The sequence below is a fragment of the Xiphophorus maculatus genome, chromosome 10 (assembly GCF_002775205.1).
Source record: "Xiphophorus maculatus strain JP 163 A chromosome 10, X_maculatus-5.0-male, whole genome shotgun sequence".
Taxonomy (NCBI): Eukaryota; Metazoa; Chordata; class Actinopteri; order Cyprinodontiformes; family Poeciliidae; genus Xiphophorus; species Xiphophorus maculatus.
The window spans coordinates 20,399,325-20,414,068 of record NC_036452.1 but is presented as its reverse complement, the minus strand read 5'-3'; the positions used below and the strand labels follow the sequence as shown (position 1 = coordinate 20,414,068).

The 14,744-nt window shown below is 42.0% G+C and overlaps 1 protein-coding gene across 14 annotated transcripts in view; it reads left to right on the top strand.

Moving 5' to 3' along the window:
- cacna1g (calcium voltage-gated channel subunit alpha1 G) overlaps positions 1–14,744 on the top strand; it is a 279,545-nt gene that overhangs the window by 129,477 nt on the left and 135,324 nt on the right. For all 14 annotated transcript variants that reach the window (XM_023341248.1, XM_023341247.1, XM_023341243.1 and 11 more), the window contains one exon: positions 8,697–8,794. In XM_023341248.1, coding sequence (XP_023197016.1) covers positions 8,697–8,794 — 98 coding nt within the window. The remainder of the gene's footprint in view (positions 1–8,696; positions 8,795–14,744) is intronic.

Below are 14,744 nucleotides of genomic sequence, written 5' to 3'. Positions count from 1 at the left end.
TACGAGACAGTAGCTGTAGTTCTAAATCTAATAATGGCGCAGTGAGAGCAGACTGCTTTCCTGAATGCCTTCTGCCCAAGCAGCTGAAATTCAATTACACTTTCTTTGGGCACTATGGGAATTCTGGTGAGTCTAAAATAACTAATGAGGGTAACTTTGTGATGCTGTATGAGGTGGAGAAAGAAAGGAATCTGTCTATGTTCCATTTCATACCCACTAAAGTTGGGTGTGGGACGGCAAGCACCCCCTAGGAGTTCGCCGTTTCCTTTCGTATGCAGTTCCACTCGACTCTCATCTCCCTTCACTGCTCCATTTGGGCTTTCTCCTCTGGTAGGATTTCTACCGGGCCAATCGGTGAACAGAAGGAGAGATTGAACGATGAGGTCAATTTTCTGCACTGCAACAATGGCAATGGAGGAAGTTAACGAAGTCGAAAGACGCCGTTCCAAATGTTGACTTAACAGCCGCCTCGTTCAGCTCGGCACTTCTCAGTTCGCACTGGAGGATGGTTGTTTACGGCGCAGGTAATTTCCTGTAAGCTTCATGGCATCGAACTGTGGCATTACGTATGCCACGGACAAATGCCAGCGATTGGGTCCAATTTAAATCTTCCAGAGCAGGGGTCCCCAAACTTTCTCCTGTGAGGGCCACATAACTTGTCCCTTCTCTGATGGGGGGCCGGGGTCAGTTTGTAACAGAAAACGTGTGACGATTGTAAGAGTGCTAAACATAAAAATGTATTGTTTTTCAGAAAGCACAATCAACTAACCTTTTCTGGATTCTTCAGAGAACAAAAGTTAGGAAGTAACACTATTTATGAAATAAATAATAACCAAATAACACTGGGTTCTCCACATAAAAAAAAGGGTTAGGGTCAATTATATGCATGTATAAAATAGTTACTAACTAGTAGTTAATAATAAATAAAGTTCATTACTAACATTTATTTTATTGCAAAAGTCCAACTTATCAAATAAAAATGCACATATATGAAAATACTCTGGTATTGTTCAGGGGGCCGGACCAAATGTGGAGGCGGGCCGCATCTGGCCCGCGGGCCGTAGTTTGGGGACCACTGTTCCAGAGCCTCCAGGAAGCAAACGTTTCTCAATAGCCAAGAATCCAGACCCTCTGGACGAACAAGGGGCTGGATTTCACCAGGCTGCTGTGAGTAGATTGTTGAAAACTATTTTGTCATCGCCTGGTATAACGCATCCCCGTAAGATGTTACGGAATGATGCACGGATGTACAAAAAAAAACCCTTTATAGTGATGGGATCCGTTTCTTATCCAAAAAAACAATTGCTACATAATGTCCAAAAGTGAAAAAGTAACGGTGATGTTTAAAGTCACCAGCAACGTGTGTCAGTCTATGGACTGCCGATTGACATGACGCTTAAGGCACGGTCACTCCGCCCATGCAGAAGTGCAACTCTGAGCGAGCCTCTGACAAACAAACACAGTCATAAGGTAAAGGTAGTGAAGCTTCTGGCGAGGCAAATTTTCCCCATCAACCCACAGTAATGCATGGAAGACGGGCACTGAAACGATTTGAATGAGTCGTGTGTCAGGTCTTCAATTTCCTGAGGGAGTCTTCCCAAGGGATCAATAAAGTCTAAGTCTAAGTCTGTGAGGTCATTTACGGGAAACCACAAAGACACTGACTGGCGCTAAATCCCTCGAGCAAAAGATGAACGTTTCATACAAGACTGTGTTTTATCTTCAGTATCGTTTCGTTTGTCTGCTCTTCGGCGGGTATTAATATTCATTTTTGTTAGTTATAGAACACTGCATGGTATTAAGTTTGATTATGCTGGGGGTTTTTTGTTTTGGTTTTACTGCATAAACCGGTCAGAAACATCTGTTTCCTGCACAACTTGTGGAACGTGCAGCAAACATAGTCTGCACCACGTCTTTAGACCCACAGCATCCAGACATAACGGTGTTGTGCCATAACGTGATGATGTGCTGGAATTATTAGGTTGCCCTGCTGCTGAAAATTGCTATTGCTAGAGGACACTTGTCATCTATTGATTATTATCATTATTTATTTGTTAATCTTCCAAATAGTCGACCATCAATGCTATCAGTCATTGTATCGATGCCTTCTTCTCGGCATAGTCGTGTCTGCTGCGTTATGCACTCGCAATGCAGGCAAGGAATTACTTAATTGCACATAAATGAGCTTCTGAAAATGGAAACTACATTTTGATAATGTATGTCAGGCTGTGTATAAATATTTGTACCACATGCCTGAAAAGTCACTGCTTTACAGAGAAACTACTAATTTGTAATCACAGCATATATTTATTGTTTTGGAGCCAAATTTACGTGTTAATCTTTGATTTGGCTGTCAAGCATGTAACTTAATGATGACAATAAATTAGATGTACTTGCAGTTATCTTCATTAGTCCCAATAGTGTGCAGTTATAACTGCTCCCCACAAACTGAATGACATTTTACATTGTGATGAGTTTTTTTTTGTTTCCCCATTAAAATAGCTCCAAGACATGTCTCAGAAACTCAGCGTACCGAAACCTCCGAAACTCCAATCATTATTACCAAAGATTACAGTAAGCTCATGTTAATCCGCGAGCTAAAAGGGGAAGGATTGTTTTTGCCTCCGTACTACTCACAAAAAAACACAGATACTTCTCAAATCTACCTAGCAAAATCCAAACCCCATCCCCTAACGCACAAACACCTACATGGGGGCTGCCCATCACTGACAACTGGTCTGTCGTGGGACGGTCGCTGCGACAGGACGCCTGTCACCGACATGGAGGCGAACAGACAGGAAACGGCATGCGACTAAAGCAATGCAGGACAAGACGAATTACGAGTTATTCCGTGATACGTATGAAGGGTGTCGGCAGCAGCAACGACGACGACGTCGCAAAACTACATTCATTTCCTAAAACAGCAGGATGTGATTCCATCAGAAAGTCGGTCCTGAAAGGGGAAATAGCACAAGCTTTTGTGCTATTTCGTGCTATGACAAGTGTTTTCACTCCCGCAAGGGCTTAAATATTACATGACTGGCTGCATTCGTTCCAGGGCGTTGGCGGTTTGTATGCAAATGTTGGCTTTTGGTAGAGTGACAACAAAACAGTTTTAAATGGAATGCTGCTTCCTACAAAGGCGTTGGTTTCAGCATGTTTCATGTTTCCACAAGGGCATCTTTGGAAATAAGTAGTGAAATAAGTAAATGGTAATAAATGACAGTTGATGTTGTTCTATTAGCTAGCTGTCAGACTCATGCAGAGATTAATTTGCGTTGTCTTTCAGTTGCTGGTGACCTTCGTATTACAACTCTATTACTCTCTCCTCTCCTTTTCAGCCTTGCATGGTCTTCATTAACTCCTTCAAGGCTGCTCTTAAGCCACTAAGAGCTAATGAGAACAAGATGACATTTTTGCAGCATAATTGAAGAGAAAAACAACCTGATTATATATCAGGCTATTTGTAAATGCAACGAGAGAAAAAAAAAAAGAAGAGAGTGCAGTGGTGTCTGTGTTTGGATTCAACACAGTTAGCTATTGGACACAACTACAGCCATCCGCTCCTGTTTTCCTGTCTGTCATATATGGGAATGAAGCCTGCTTAACATTATCACAGTGGAAGAAGCTTGGAAGAAGAGAGATGCCTGCACTGGCGGAGTGGGCCACCGGATGGAAAGACCTTCAGACACTGGCCAAGAGGTAGACAGATAAAGGGTTAGGTGAGGACAAACTGAGTTTAACATTCCATGCTGTCCCACATTCCCAAGCTGCCTCGCATGTTTTTCTATTTTAGGTGTATCTGAGTCCCATTATGGCAAGTGTTTAATGCTTCCAAGCTTCAGTTGCCTTTGTTTTTGATGGAGTTGCTGCAGAACCAGATATATGCCACTCCTAATGTGGCGAGCTTCTTTAGTATAACAGTGAATCAATTTAGGATTAAATGTTAATTAGTGGTTTATTAGATTAAAGGTAGTTCAAATTAAATAGTCAGTAATGTCTGCTTCTAGCTCCTCCTCCATCCAGAAAAGGGCAGCAGTGGTCATCCTTAAGTGGAGCCAGTTGATACAGGAATAAAGATGGCGGGGCCATACCAGAACAGGAAAGAGAAATGATCCTAACAGAGTCTGGTGCAAAACCCACTTTATGCGATTTTGTTTTTAAATGTCAACCCTCTGCAAGCTTCTTAAGTTTCATAATGTTTTTTTGTTGTTTTTGTTGTTATTTTAAGTCCAGGGTATTATGAAAAATGTATTCTTATTCTTCACGGAAAGACGGTCCACCCTCACCATCCCAGAGAAAACTCAGATTTTAAGAAAATGGCCGCTGGTGTGATATGGATATATTTATGCTTACGTGTAAAGTTTTAACTAGAGAAAAATCTACAATGCAATTTGTTCTCAATTCTCCTTAGAATTTTTTCAAGTTATTCGACACAATCATTTGGCCTTAGAAAAAAAAAAAAACTGTTCATCAGCTTTAAGTGTCAAAAAATTTGCATGATTCTCATTGATGTTGATGAGTGTAAACTTTCAACAACCAAAGCAGGTGTACTACTTGTGATATTGTGGTGGAAAAACAAATTTATTTCCATCAAACGGGTCAGATGAGCCGTTTTACAGAGGTCTGTGCTTGCGTACCTTAGTTCATCCCTCGTTCTCATTACATTCTTCAGCAATTTCGCCCTTCTCTGGATCTCGCCATAAAACAAATGCATCTTCATCATATTATTTGTGGGTGTAGACCTATAAAAAAAGAACATCTTTTGTCCCTTCCCTGGCATAGCAGCGTTTTAGATTCTCCTCACGTAGACTCTCTACAAAGTCGGGCTTTTCCCATCTTCCCTGACCTCTCATTGTCTGTGTCAGGATGCGCTGCCCGTCCTTAAAAAAAGACAGTCAAATCCAGCTTCTACTTAAAATTGGAATAAAAGCAAAAATGAATGCACGATTTCCCTGTTGTCTTTCCAGTTACTTTGATACACTCCATTTCTCCGCAGCTGTTCCTCCCCTCTGGTTTAGGTTGGGTGGGTCAGACTCGTCTCGGCACACCAAACATCATCTGGCTCTCATCAAGGCAAGCGTGTGTTTTCGCAAAGACTATTTTACGACAGACATCATTCATCATCCACTTTTAAGTTTATGCAACTGTGTCTGATGAGGAATTACCTTAATATTTCTGTAATATTGCCCTTGGGGATTTGTAGCTTGTCTGTGGCTCTCAATGTATTTCCTATAAGTATTAGGATAATGTTGCTGTCACTTGGGGACTACTAACCGGTGCGCAACGCCATAAACTGATTAGGGGGAACACTTTGACCACTGACGGTGGGGATGAAAATGATTTGTTTTGTCATGGCAGCTGTTAGTGGTTGAGATATGCTAGGCAGCAAATCAAACTTGCGTTCTCAAAGTTTATGAGAGATTGTAAAAATTAAAAAGTATTTGACAGGAGCGCACATTTTTTAGGCTGGACGACTTGGTCAGAGGGTCGACGAAAACCCAGCTCTTGTTTTGGCGTTCCAAGGTTGTCATACAAAAGAACGAGGAGTTATGAACCGGCGACAGGATCCCGAGCAGCAAATGGCAGATTGACATACGTGGTGAGCAGTTGATGGCCTTTTTGTCTCAATCCAACAAAGGAGCTACTGTTGCAAATATAACAGTGATTCTGACAGAAATGTGTCAAGAAATACTTAGTACATCTGTGTTTGTGTATGGGGCAGAATACACTCATGCAGACCAGACGGGGCCCCCTATGAAATGCGTTACGCTTGGTAGGTAGTGGTAATCTTTTGTCTGATATGTGCATCGTGTATCCGCTGTATTGTCCCAATCAATTGTAGTTTAGTTAGGGTTTTCTATTAGGAATATACTTCCTACATAGATTCTTCTTCTGCTACTTGTTGAATTCAGGTTGATATTACCTGGAGTGACATCATCTGTTTAAGATAAGAATTGCAGTGAGTGCCTGAAGTGAAATATACTTCAACAGAACTTCCTTGATCTCTCAAGACATTTTGTAGGCAAAGATATGCCCAAATGAATCTTGCCAAAATATGTCCCATGGCCTACAAACCACGGTTGTATTGGTGTTTTTAGTCTACATCGTGTCAACATTAATAAGGAAAAATAATACAAAGGGTATATATTGGGGGGGGGGGAAAATCTACCAGGAATGTGCTAAAATATTTCAAATGGCAACTTGAGGGCACCAGGTGGACAAAAACAACTTTTGAGAACCTGGTGAAGATTAAAAGGAATAGACTAACCAGCTGTCTGCAGTCCGAGCCAGCACACTATAAATCCACACCACTTCCCATCATCTTCCCAGATACATAATTTTAGAAATCCCCCAAAATTCAAATTAATTCCAGACAAAGAGTTCGGTCAGCCTTTTTTCAGCCTGACTGCAGCTTGTCTTGTGGGGTTTTTTTATTTCAGATTGTTTTCCTGTTTCTAAGCTGCTACTAAATTGGAGCCATAAGTACCATAGCCAATATGGTTAGGGAATGATTTTTTTTCTCTCGCTTGTTTATTTTCAATAATGGTGGTTCAATCCAAATCTAAAAGAGATTATGTATCTGAGTCAGAATTTCATGGCTATGTTTGTTCACACAAACAAGGAATTTGACTTCGGTTTCACTTTGCCCTCAATGGACAGACATTTTAGATAAAGATATACATTTGGTCAGAAAAAAGTGCCGGTTTTGCAAATGGCACTTTACAGCACCAACCTGAAGTTAAAGGTCTAAACAGTTTGAATCCAGGATGTGTGGGGTCTGCAGACATGCCTCTTTTCCTGACCCTCGATCTGTACAAGTCCTGGATTAAGGCCCAGAAGAGGCTTCCTGGGTCAGACTAATAACAGTGGTGTCCACTTCAGAAGTCTGCTGAGGTGCAGTCATTCATGTAAAGAGAAGGAGAGTGGGGATAGGACACAACCCTGGGGGGCAGCGGTGCTATTAAAAACATCTAATAGAGATTGTGGCAAGGCTTGGCGGAAGGTTTACAGACTAATTCCATTTAATGTGACGGAGTTTGATCTGTTTTGTAAAGAAGAATGGGCAACATTCCCGTCTCTAGACATGTATAGCTGGTGGGGACATGCCTAAAAAGACCATTAGCTTGGATAAATGTGGATCTTCAAAGTAGTCTTTGAGTCTTTGGACTGAAGCTAGAGGGGTCGAGTCCAAAGGCATGCCACATGTTTAAGATTCTTTTGTTTTACAAACTTGCAAAGGGCTATTGATATTGTATGCTTGCTTCTGTAAGACCTCACCTTCCTCTTACAGTGTTACCCCAATTGTCTTCTACTTTGTTGTTCTGTCCCATAGTTGCTGTTTTAGTCGAGAGATGTACAGCTATTTCCAGAGATAGTTATACTCTCTCTGACTTTCAAGTTGACTTTGACATGTAACAGATTTTGCTGAGGTATCCTTTTGCCATTCGTTTAACAGCCCACGAGTGACCTTTTTTCTGCCTTGCCGCATGTCTTAAAAGTGAAAGGTGGAGCCTAAATATCCATGAGCGCCAAAGCAGAGCATCATGCAGCTGCTGAAGGGATTTGCCGATATCTTGAGACTGACGGAAACTGTTATTGCAACCTTGTTTCTGTCTGCTGTTCTTGGTCGGTCCTCTTTGCTAACTGTTTATCCATTTACCTTCATTCTGTGGCCTGGAAGCCATCTGTTGGCTGCGGCTGTGTTTTCACATACTCACTTTGTGTGTGTGCGTGCGGGGCTGCGTGTGTGTGTGTGTGTTCGCGAACGAGAGGGGGTGTTCCTTCCTCCTTATTCCGGTGCTTTGCCGTAGCGATCCAGACAGGCATGCACCGGGACACCTTAATGTGATAAAGGAGAACGCGCGCATTCATAGGTTTATTAAGGGAGTTTCTTGCACTCCAGGTGACACAAACACGCACACGCTCACGTACAGCGTCCAACATGTGTTGCGAATTTGTCAGACAGACTTGGAGTCAGTGCGAGAAGGGAATTCCTTCATCTGCACGCTCCTTCCAGCTGCACATGTGCTCAGCAGCTGCTCCGCACTCACACACAAACACACACACACACACAAGCAGAGAGAGGCGCTGTGCAAAGCGAGGACGATAAACAGCAATCACAAATAAGACATCCCACAGTTTCCCTTTCAGAGCGGTGTCCTCCTGACCTCCCATCACACTCTGAAAGAAAAAAAAAGCCACCGCAGAGGCCACCGAGAGCGCGGCGATTTGAGGCAGCTCCGCCTGGACACCGCGTCTTCCGAGTCAGAGGCATCTCTTCCAGTCTGCTCTCGATGTCTCAAAGGAGACGCACATGTGCCGGTCGCGCCTTTTGAAGATCGACCGCGCGAGGATGCGTGCGAACGCGCGCTCCGCCCGCCGCACAAATATCGCATGCTTGCCATGCTTGCGTGTGCTAGCACGGACAGAGTGATGTTTCTCAATTGTTACGCTCTCGCAGTCGTAGACTTCATTGCTTTGGAGTAAACTTGCACCGTTTGCCAGAACATATGCACAGCAGCCATTTCATAAATCCAAGAATGTAGAAGTCGTTGGGAATATTAAAAGATTAATTAGTTGCTGGAGAGTTTGGTGCATGAGCTTCAGCAACATTTGGCTTGTAGATGCTGCATTGACACATGTTTTCTGTTCTCTCTCTGTCTCTTTCTCTTCTTCTTTTTTTTGTTCCCCAGGATGTTGGAGTACTCACTCAACCTGCAAAATGTTAGCTTTTCAGCTGTGAGGACTGTGCGTGTGCTGAGACCCCTGAGAGCCATCAACCGGGTGCCAAGTGAGTGCAGTTTTCTCACCCTTCTAACACAACTCCTCACCCTGACTCTGGGGTTTGAAATAATTTGCCCTCCAATAACCCAAGAACTTTATTATTCTCTGGAAATAGAAGCCTTCATGGTTTAAAAGCATTGCTATCTGCTCCAGGTAAGGCGCTATTGGTTGCAGATGAGGGACACCCAAATTAGTTTGGTTACGTGTGGTGTCCTGATATTAAAAACTTTGCAAGTATCCATTTTGACCTAAGACTCAAACTTTTTCAAAGGTGAATCTAGATATTTATGTCTATATTCGCCTAAGTAAGCGTCTTAAATAAGACACTTCTGGTGTTGCCTTACCATTAAGAGGGCGACTGTGGCTCTGTGGGTAGATTAGGCCCCTTGTGATTGGTTGTAGGTCTGATACCAGCTTCCTTCTGCCAAATGCCAATGTGCCCCTGGGTGCCCAAATTGCCTACCATTTGGTGTATAAATGTGAGTGCAAATGGGTGAATCTGACTCTAGTGTAAAGGTCTTTGAGTCGTCAATATGATTGATATAAGTTCAGTCCATTTACCATTCAGTCTCTGGTTCAGGGAAGGCATTACCAAAAAGAAAATCCAGTTGTTCCTCATGTTAGCATATTCCACAAAATTATCTCAGGTTTATCTTCCAGCAGCTTGTCCATTGCAACCAAAAGTGTGTGATTCATCTCCGACTTGCTAAGGGACGGTTTTCCAAATACTAGTATGTAGGTCAGACTCTGTGTGGATATTGAAGTTGTTTCTTGAATCTCCGGTGCATGCTGGCGGTTAAAGGGGGCAGCATTATGTAAATGTGACTTTTTTGAGTTTTATATCATATTATAATCTTATCCCTTCTTCCAAAACTTACCTGGAGTTTTGGTAAGTTGTAATGGTTGTAATCTCCTATTTCAAGCATTCAGCTGTGTAAAATGCATGTTGGGACCTGGCGCCACCTTCGAGGACGATGCTGTTTGTCAGAGCTGCAGTTTCCAAGCTTTTGAGCTTCCACGTTCAGCTCACTCACTCAGCTCCTTCAGACTAGCCAGCAGCAATTAGCAAACACCTGGTGGAACTGCGCATCTGCTGAGCTTGTTATACGAGCCACAGCTCAGTGCAACGCTGGTAAAAACGTTGTCAAAGGATTAATACGGGAGCCATGTTGTGACGACTTCAGAAAGAGGAGGAGTTTTTAAGAGTCAGTGCCCCAATTTCAAGGCGTTAAATTACAAAGCTGAATTTCTTTCAAGTCATATTCTATATAAATAGCATCTTTATAACAACCAAAGGTGACAAAGTTATTTTATTGTGCTACAAAATGGCACTTTGTGCCTGAAAAACACCTGGTTCCGTCCCCTTAAGCAGAGAATTCCACACTCTTCATCCGGTCCTCCCGAGAAAAAACCACCAGGAATCTCTCCGTTTAAATAAAGATCCCAATTATCCCGTTAGCTTCCATCTGGATCACTCCACACGACCTTCAAGCAGCATGTGTTTCCGTACCATGAGGTGTTTAGCCGGTGAACGGGGACGTCATCGCCCTCTTGCACCCTCTCGCCCGTCAAGGCAGTCGTAGGGGGTCCGCCGCCCCTCATTAGCTGCGTAAGCACACAGACACTCGGAACGCACGCAGCCATGCACACTGATTTGCTCATTAGGAGTCCAAGCATCCTTCAAAGCAATCACAGGGTTAATGGTGGTGTTAAAGTGTGGATGATTTGGTCTGGCGGGGCCCTGTGGGGAGAATGTCAGTATTGTGTTGCTGCTCGGTCCTGTGATTTTCCTTGCCTGATATCTGTCTGCTGCCTGCCTCACTCCCTGCTTTCCCTACACACACACACACACCCACACACACACACACACACACACACACACACACACACACACACACACACACACACACACACACACACACACACACGCACACACACACACACACACACACACGCACACACACCTACAGCCTTTATACCTCATCAGGTCCTGCAGAAAACCTGGCAGAAGTCATCATGACTTTGGGTGGGGATGTTTTCTGCAGAGCTTCAGCTATTTACAGTATATGCTCACTTAGTTAAATCTGATTGTGTGTGGGGTTTTTTTTGTTTGTTTGTTTTCTTTCTCATTTTCGTTCCTTTGTCCGATTATCTCAGTGGGTAGGAAGCAAGTCTGGGGGGGAAAAAAGGGGCAAATCCGCAGTTTGCCCTTTGAAAGTTCACCGAATACAAGAATAGAATTCGGCCCGATTAATTTGTGCAGTCGCTTCAAAGGTGCTGGAATTTGCAGTCGGGACGCCCCCCCTGTGTTTCACAGATCAGCAGTTGGTTAAAATCAACCAACTTCAAAAAAATAGAAGAGGAAAAAAAAAAAAAACACTTTCTTCAAAGAGACCCTGCCTGAACCCGAAGAAATGCTCGTTAGTATTCCATAATTGACATCAAGCTTTTCATTCATGCTTCACAATCACTGGCTCATTCACAGCTCTACACTTAAGTGCCCCTGACATAAAGCGGCTAATCATGTTTGTTGGAGTTTCGCTGATGGACCGTCATTACCTGAGTCTTTTCATGATAATTTCGCTGATTTGTGTATGACATCTGCAGCCCTCGACATCGACAAATTAATAATACGAACCATAAAAGCATTGTTACTCCGGTTTTCCATGAGGCGTTGGTCTTTTTTGATAAATCCCAGCAGCCACTTAAAAGGATTTGTTCGACGGTAGAATGTTATTTTAAAATCTTAATGGAAAAGTTTATGTGAAATACATTTATAAGGGGCAAAATGAACTTCACGTAAATTTTTTGTTTCTGAAAAAGAAAAAGAAAAGTCAGTTTTATGTCTTTTGTGTGAATGCATTATGTTGTTATGTATCATGGTCTGGGCCAGTGTTAATGGATTTGTTAAAAGTCCAAATTATTTTAAGACTTCTACAAATCACATAAAAACATGGGTAAAATATTCAAAACACTCGTAGTGAAAGTAACCCTGACACACTTTCCAAACCTTTGGCGATCATACGGAAAATGGATTCATAGCTTATGTTGCTGTTTTCTTAAGGATTTTCATTTTTGGTTAATAAGTTAAGTTAGTTTTCATGCCATGACAGGAATCAGATTTCAGTGGTTGTGACTGAATAGTGTGGTAGGGGTATTACAATTTTAGGAGCTTAGCAAACCAATGATTGAAAATTGTGACTTTATTTAATATTTCTATTACATGATAAGAAGGCCTGTCTGGACCTGTCACGATCACAAATTTTGCTGGACGATAAATTGTTCCAGAAGTTATCGCGATAAACGATAATATTGTTGTTTGAGACCATTTTTGAGAAATATAATGGTAATGGCAAACTAATAATTTGAAAGGACATTCTAAAAGATCAGTAAACTTTAGATTGTAATGAACATTGAACACTGGTACTGGAATAGATTTTTAAATATACAAAATAAATAAACAGAACAACAAATAAAATTTGTTTTGAAGTCTTTGTAAACAAAATTGTCCTTCAAAAAAGGAGCCGGTTGAGACCGAAGCACCAAACTAAAGATTTTACCATCCAGTTTTTGGCATAAAGAGAGAAACAAAGAGATAAAGGATAAATCATGCCAATGGAAATAATTGAGTTTGTTTTAAGATGCACAGTCGGTAGCACTGTTGCCTTGTAGCAAGAAGGTCCAGGGTTTGATTCCAAGCCCGAGGTCTTTCTGCATGGAGTTTGCATGTTCTCCCTGTGCATGCGTGGGTTCTCTCTGGGTACTCTGGCTTCCTCCCACAGTCCAAAATCATGACTGTCAGGTTAATTGGTCTCTCAAAATTCTCCCTAGGTGTGAGTGTGTGTGTGTGTGTGTGTGTGTGTGTGTGTGTGTGCATGGTTGTGTGTCATGTCTGTTTCTGTGTTGCCCTGCGACAGACTGGCGACCTGACCAGGGTGAACCCCGCCTCTCGCCCAAAATGTTCTCTGGAGATAGACACCAGCACCTCTCCCAACCCCATTAGGGAAAGGGTGTTAGAAAATGGATGGATGGATGGAGTTTGTTTTAATTTATCGTGCGATTAATTGATTTATTGATTATTGTGATAGGCCTAGGCGTGTCAGTTTAACTTGTTTAAGTTTGTGGGTTATTCTTTCTCATTTGCAAGTATCACATTTTTACAGCTACCACAATAAATAAAAAATTAAGTAAATTAAATACAGGAGTGAAAAGTTTCCCACTGAATGTATTCAATTTACATTCACAGTGATTGAGCATATGCTTTATTTCCCATATCCAGTACACTATCAAGCTTAATGATGGGCTTTCTCTTTACTAAAAGGACATATTTTAGGGAAAGAAATATGCAAATTCTTTCTGAAAAAACTACAAAGTCTTAGATAACCGGTCTTCTAATATAAATATTCAATATACTTCACTTGTGATGATACATTTGAATCTACTTAATGTGATTTTTGCCTTGTGGGAATATGATGTACAGTATGAAAAAACCCATACAGACCAAATATTTATTTCCTGAACACTAATACTGTGGTTGAACAGACATGTGGGTCTCAGGTGTGAAGCAGCTGTGCCTGGAACAGGCTGACGGCAGCACTTGCCTCATAAATAGCAATTAGTTTAGTTCAACAAACACCCTAGGATCGGTGTGTAATAGTGTTATTGTCAGAAGGAAAATATATTTCATAGCAATCAGATGGAATACTAATTAAACAGCCTGTCGTAGCTCATAATTATGGGAACATCAAGTCTCCACAGGGGGATTTCTAATTCATCTAAAGAGTCTGGAATTGGCAATTCCAAGTACAAGAACTTCAACGTGATTAATCTGTTCTGGTTTTAGGGAAGAGGAGAAATGGATCTTCATTAATACGACATAGATCGAACCAAAAAGTTGAGCGAAGCTGATACGCAACGCCTGGTGTTCAGAGCCTTTGCACTTTTGCCTAATTTCTTTTGCCATATTGGATTTTTACGTGATAGACCAACACGGGAAAGAGCACAGTTGTTAAGTGGAACTAAGGGAATCCAAGAATTCTTAAAAGAACGAATCTTAAGAACCAGAAGACAGTGTCATGACATGCTAAATATCCAGGCAACAGAGGCAATATTTCACAACAGCATGCTAATCCACCTCACTTGCCTCTTTAAATCTCTCTCCAGCCATATGGTTAGTAGAAAGTCAGGCAGAGAGACAATGGAGTTGGGGAAATGATACTTGCCCATTAGGTTCAATCGAAGAGATGGTTTGAACTTCCTCCGTCTCTCTTTGCTCTTTGGTTCTGTACTGCCACTACGAAGCATCTCTTCCAACTTCTGTGGGATTTGTTGCCACAGTTACGCATCCAAGCAACTGTCCAAAGGTTAAAACGTAAGAGCAAGAAAATCCTTCCAGTTGCACGCCATCTAAAACCAGAGGGAATAACCGTCCAGAAAGCAACCAAAAACTGATGAAGAAATCAGAAGCAACGTAACAGAGCTACTCCATCATGTTATCAGCATTGAGTGGAGCAATTTTAGAGCCATGCGTATGTCTGTTAGACCAGCTAATTCTTCCAGGTTTTGTTACATTGTGCAAGAGTTTGGGGTGCAGTTTGGACAGAAGTTTGTTAGAGAATATTAGAGAACAAACAGCATCATGAAGACAAAGGGAGACAGCAGTCAGGTCAGGGAGAACATTGTGTAAAGGTTATTGGCAGATATCCTAATTTCATCCATGTTGGACATGTCATGGAGCACGTTTAAGTCCATCATCCAAAACTAAAATGAATACGTAACCTCGTCGAACCTGCTGAGATATAAAATTTCCCTAAACTGACTGACCGTAGTGACTCTGGAGGAGCTGTTTGGATCCACAGCTCAGGCCTTTACGGAACAGCGGTCAGACAAAAAGACAGGATACAGAGCAATCCTGAAGGAAGACTGGTTGGAGGCTTAAGTCTTACCGTCCGGCAACA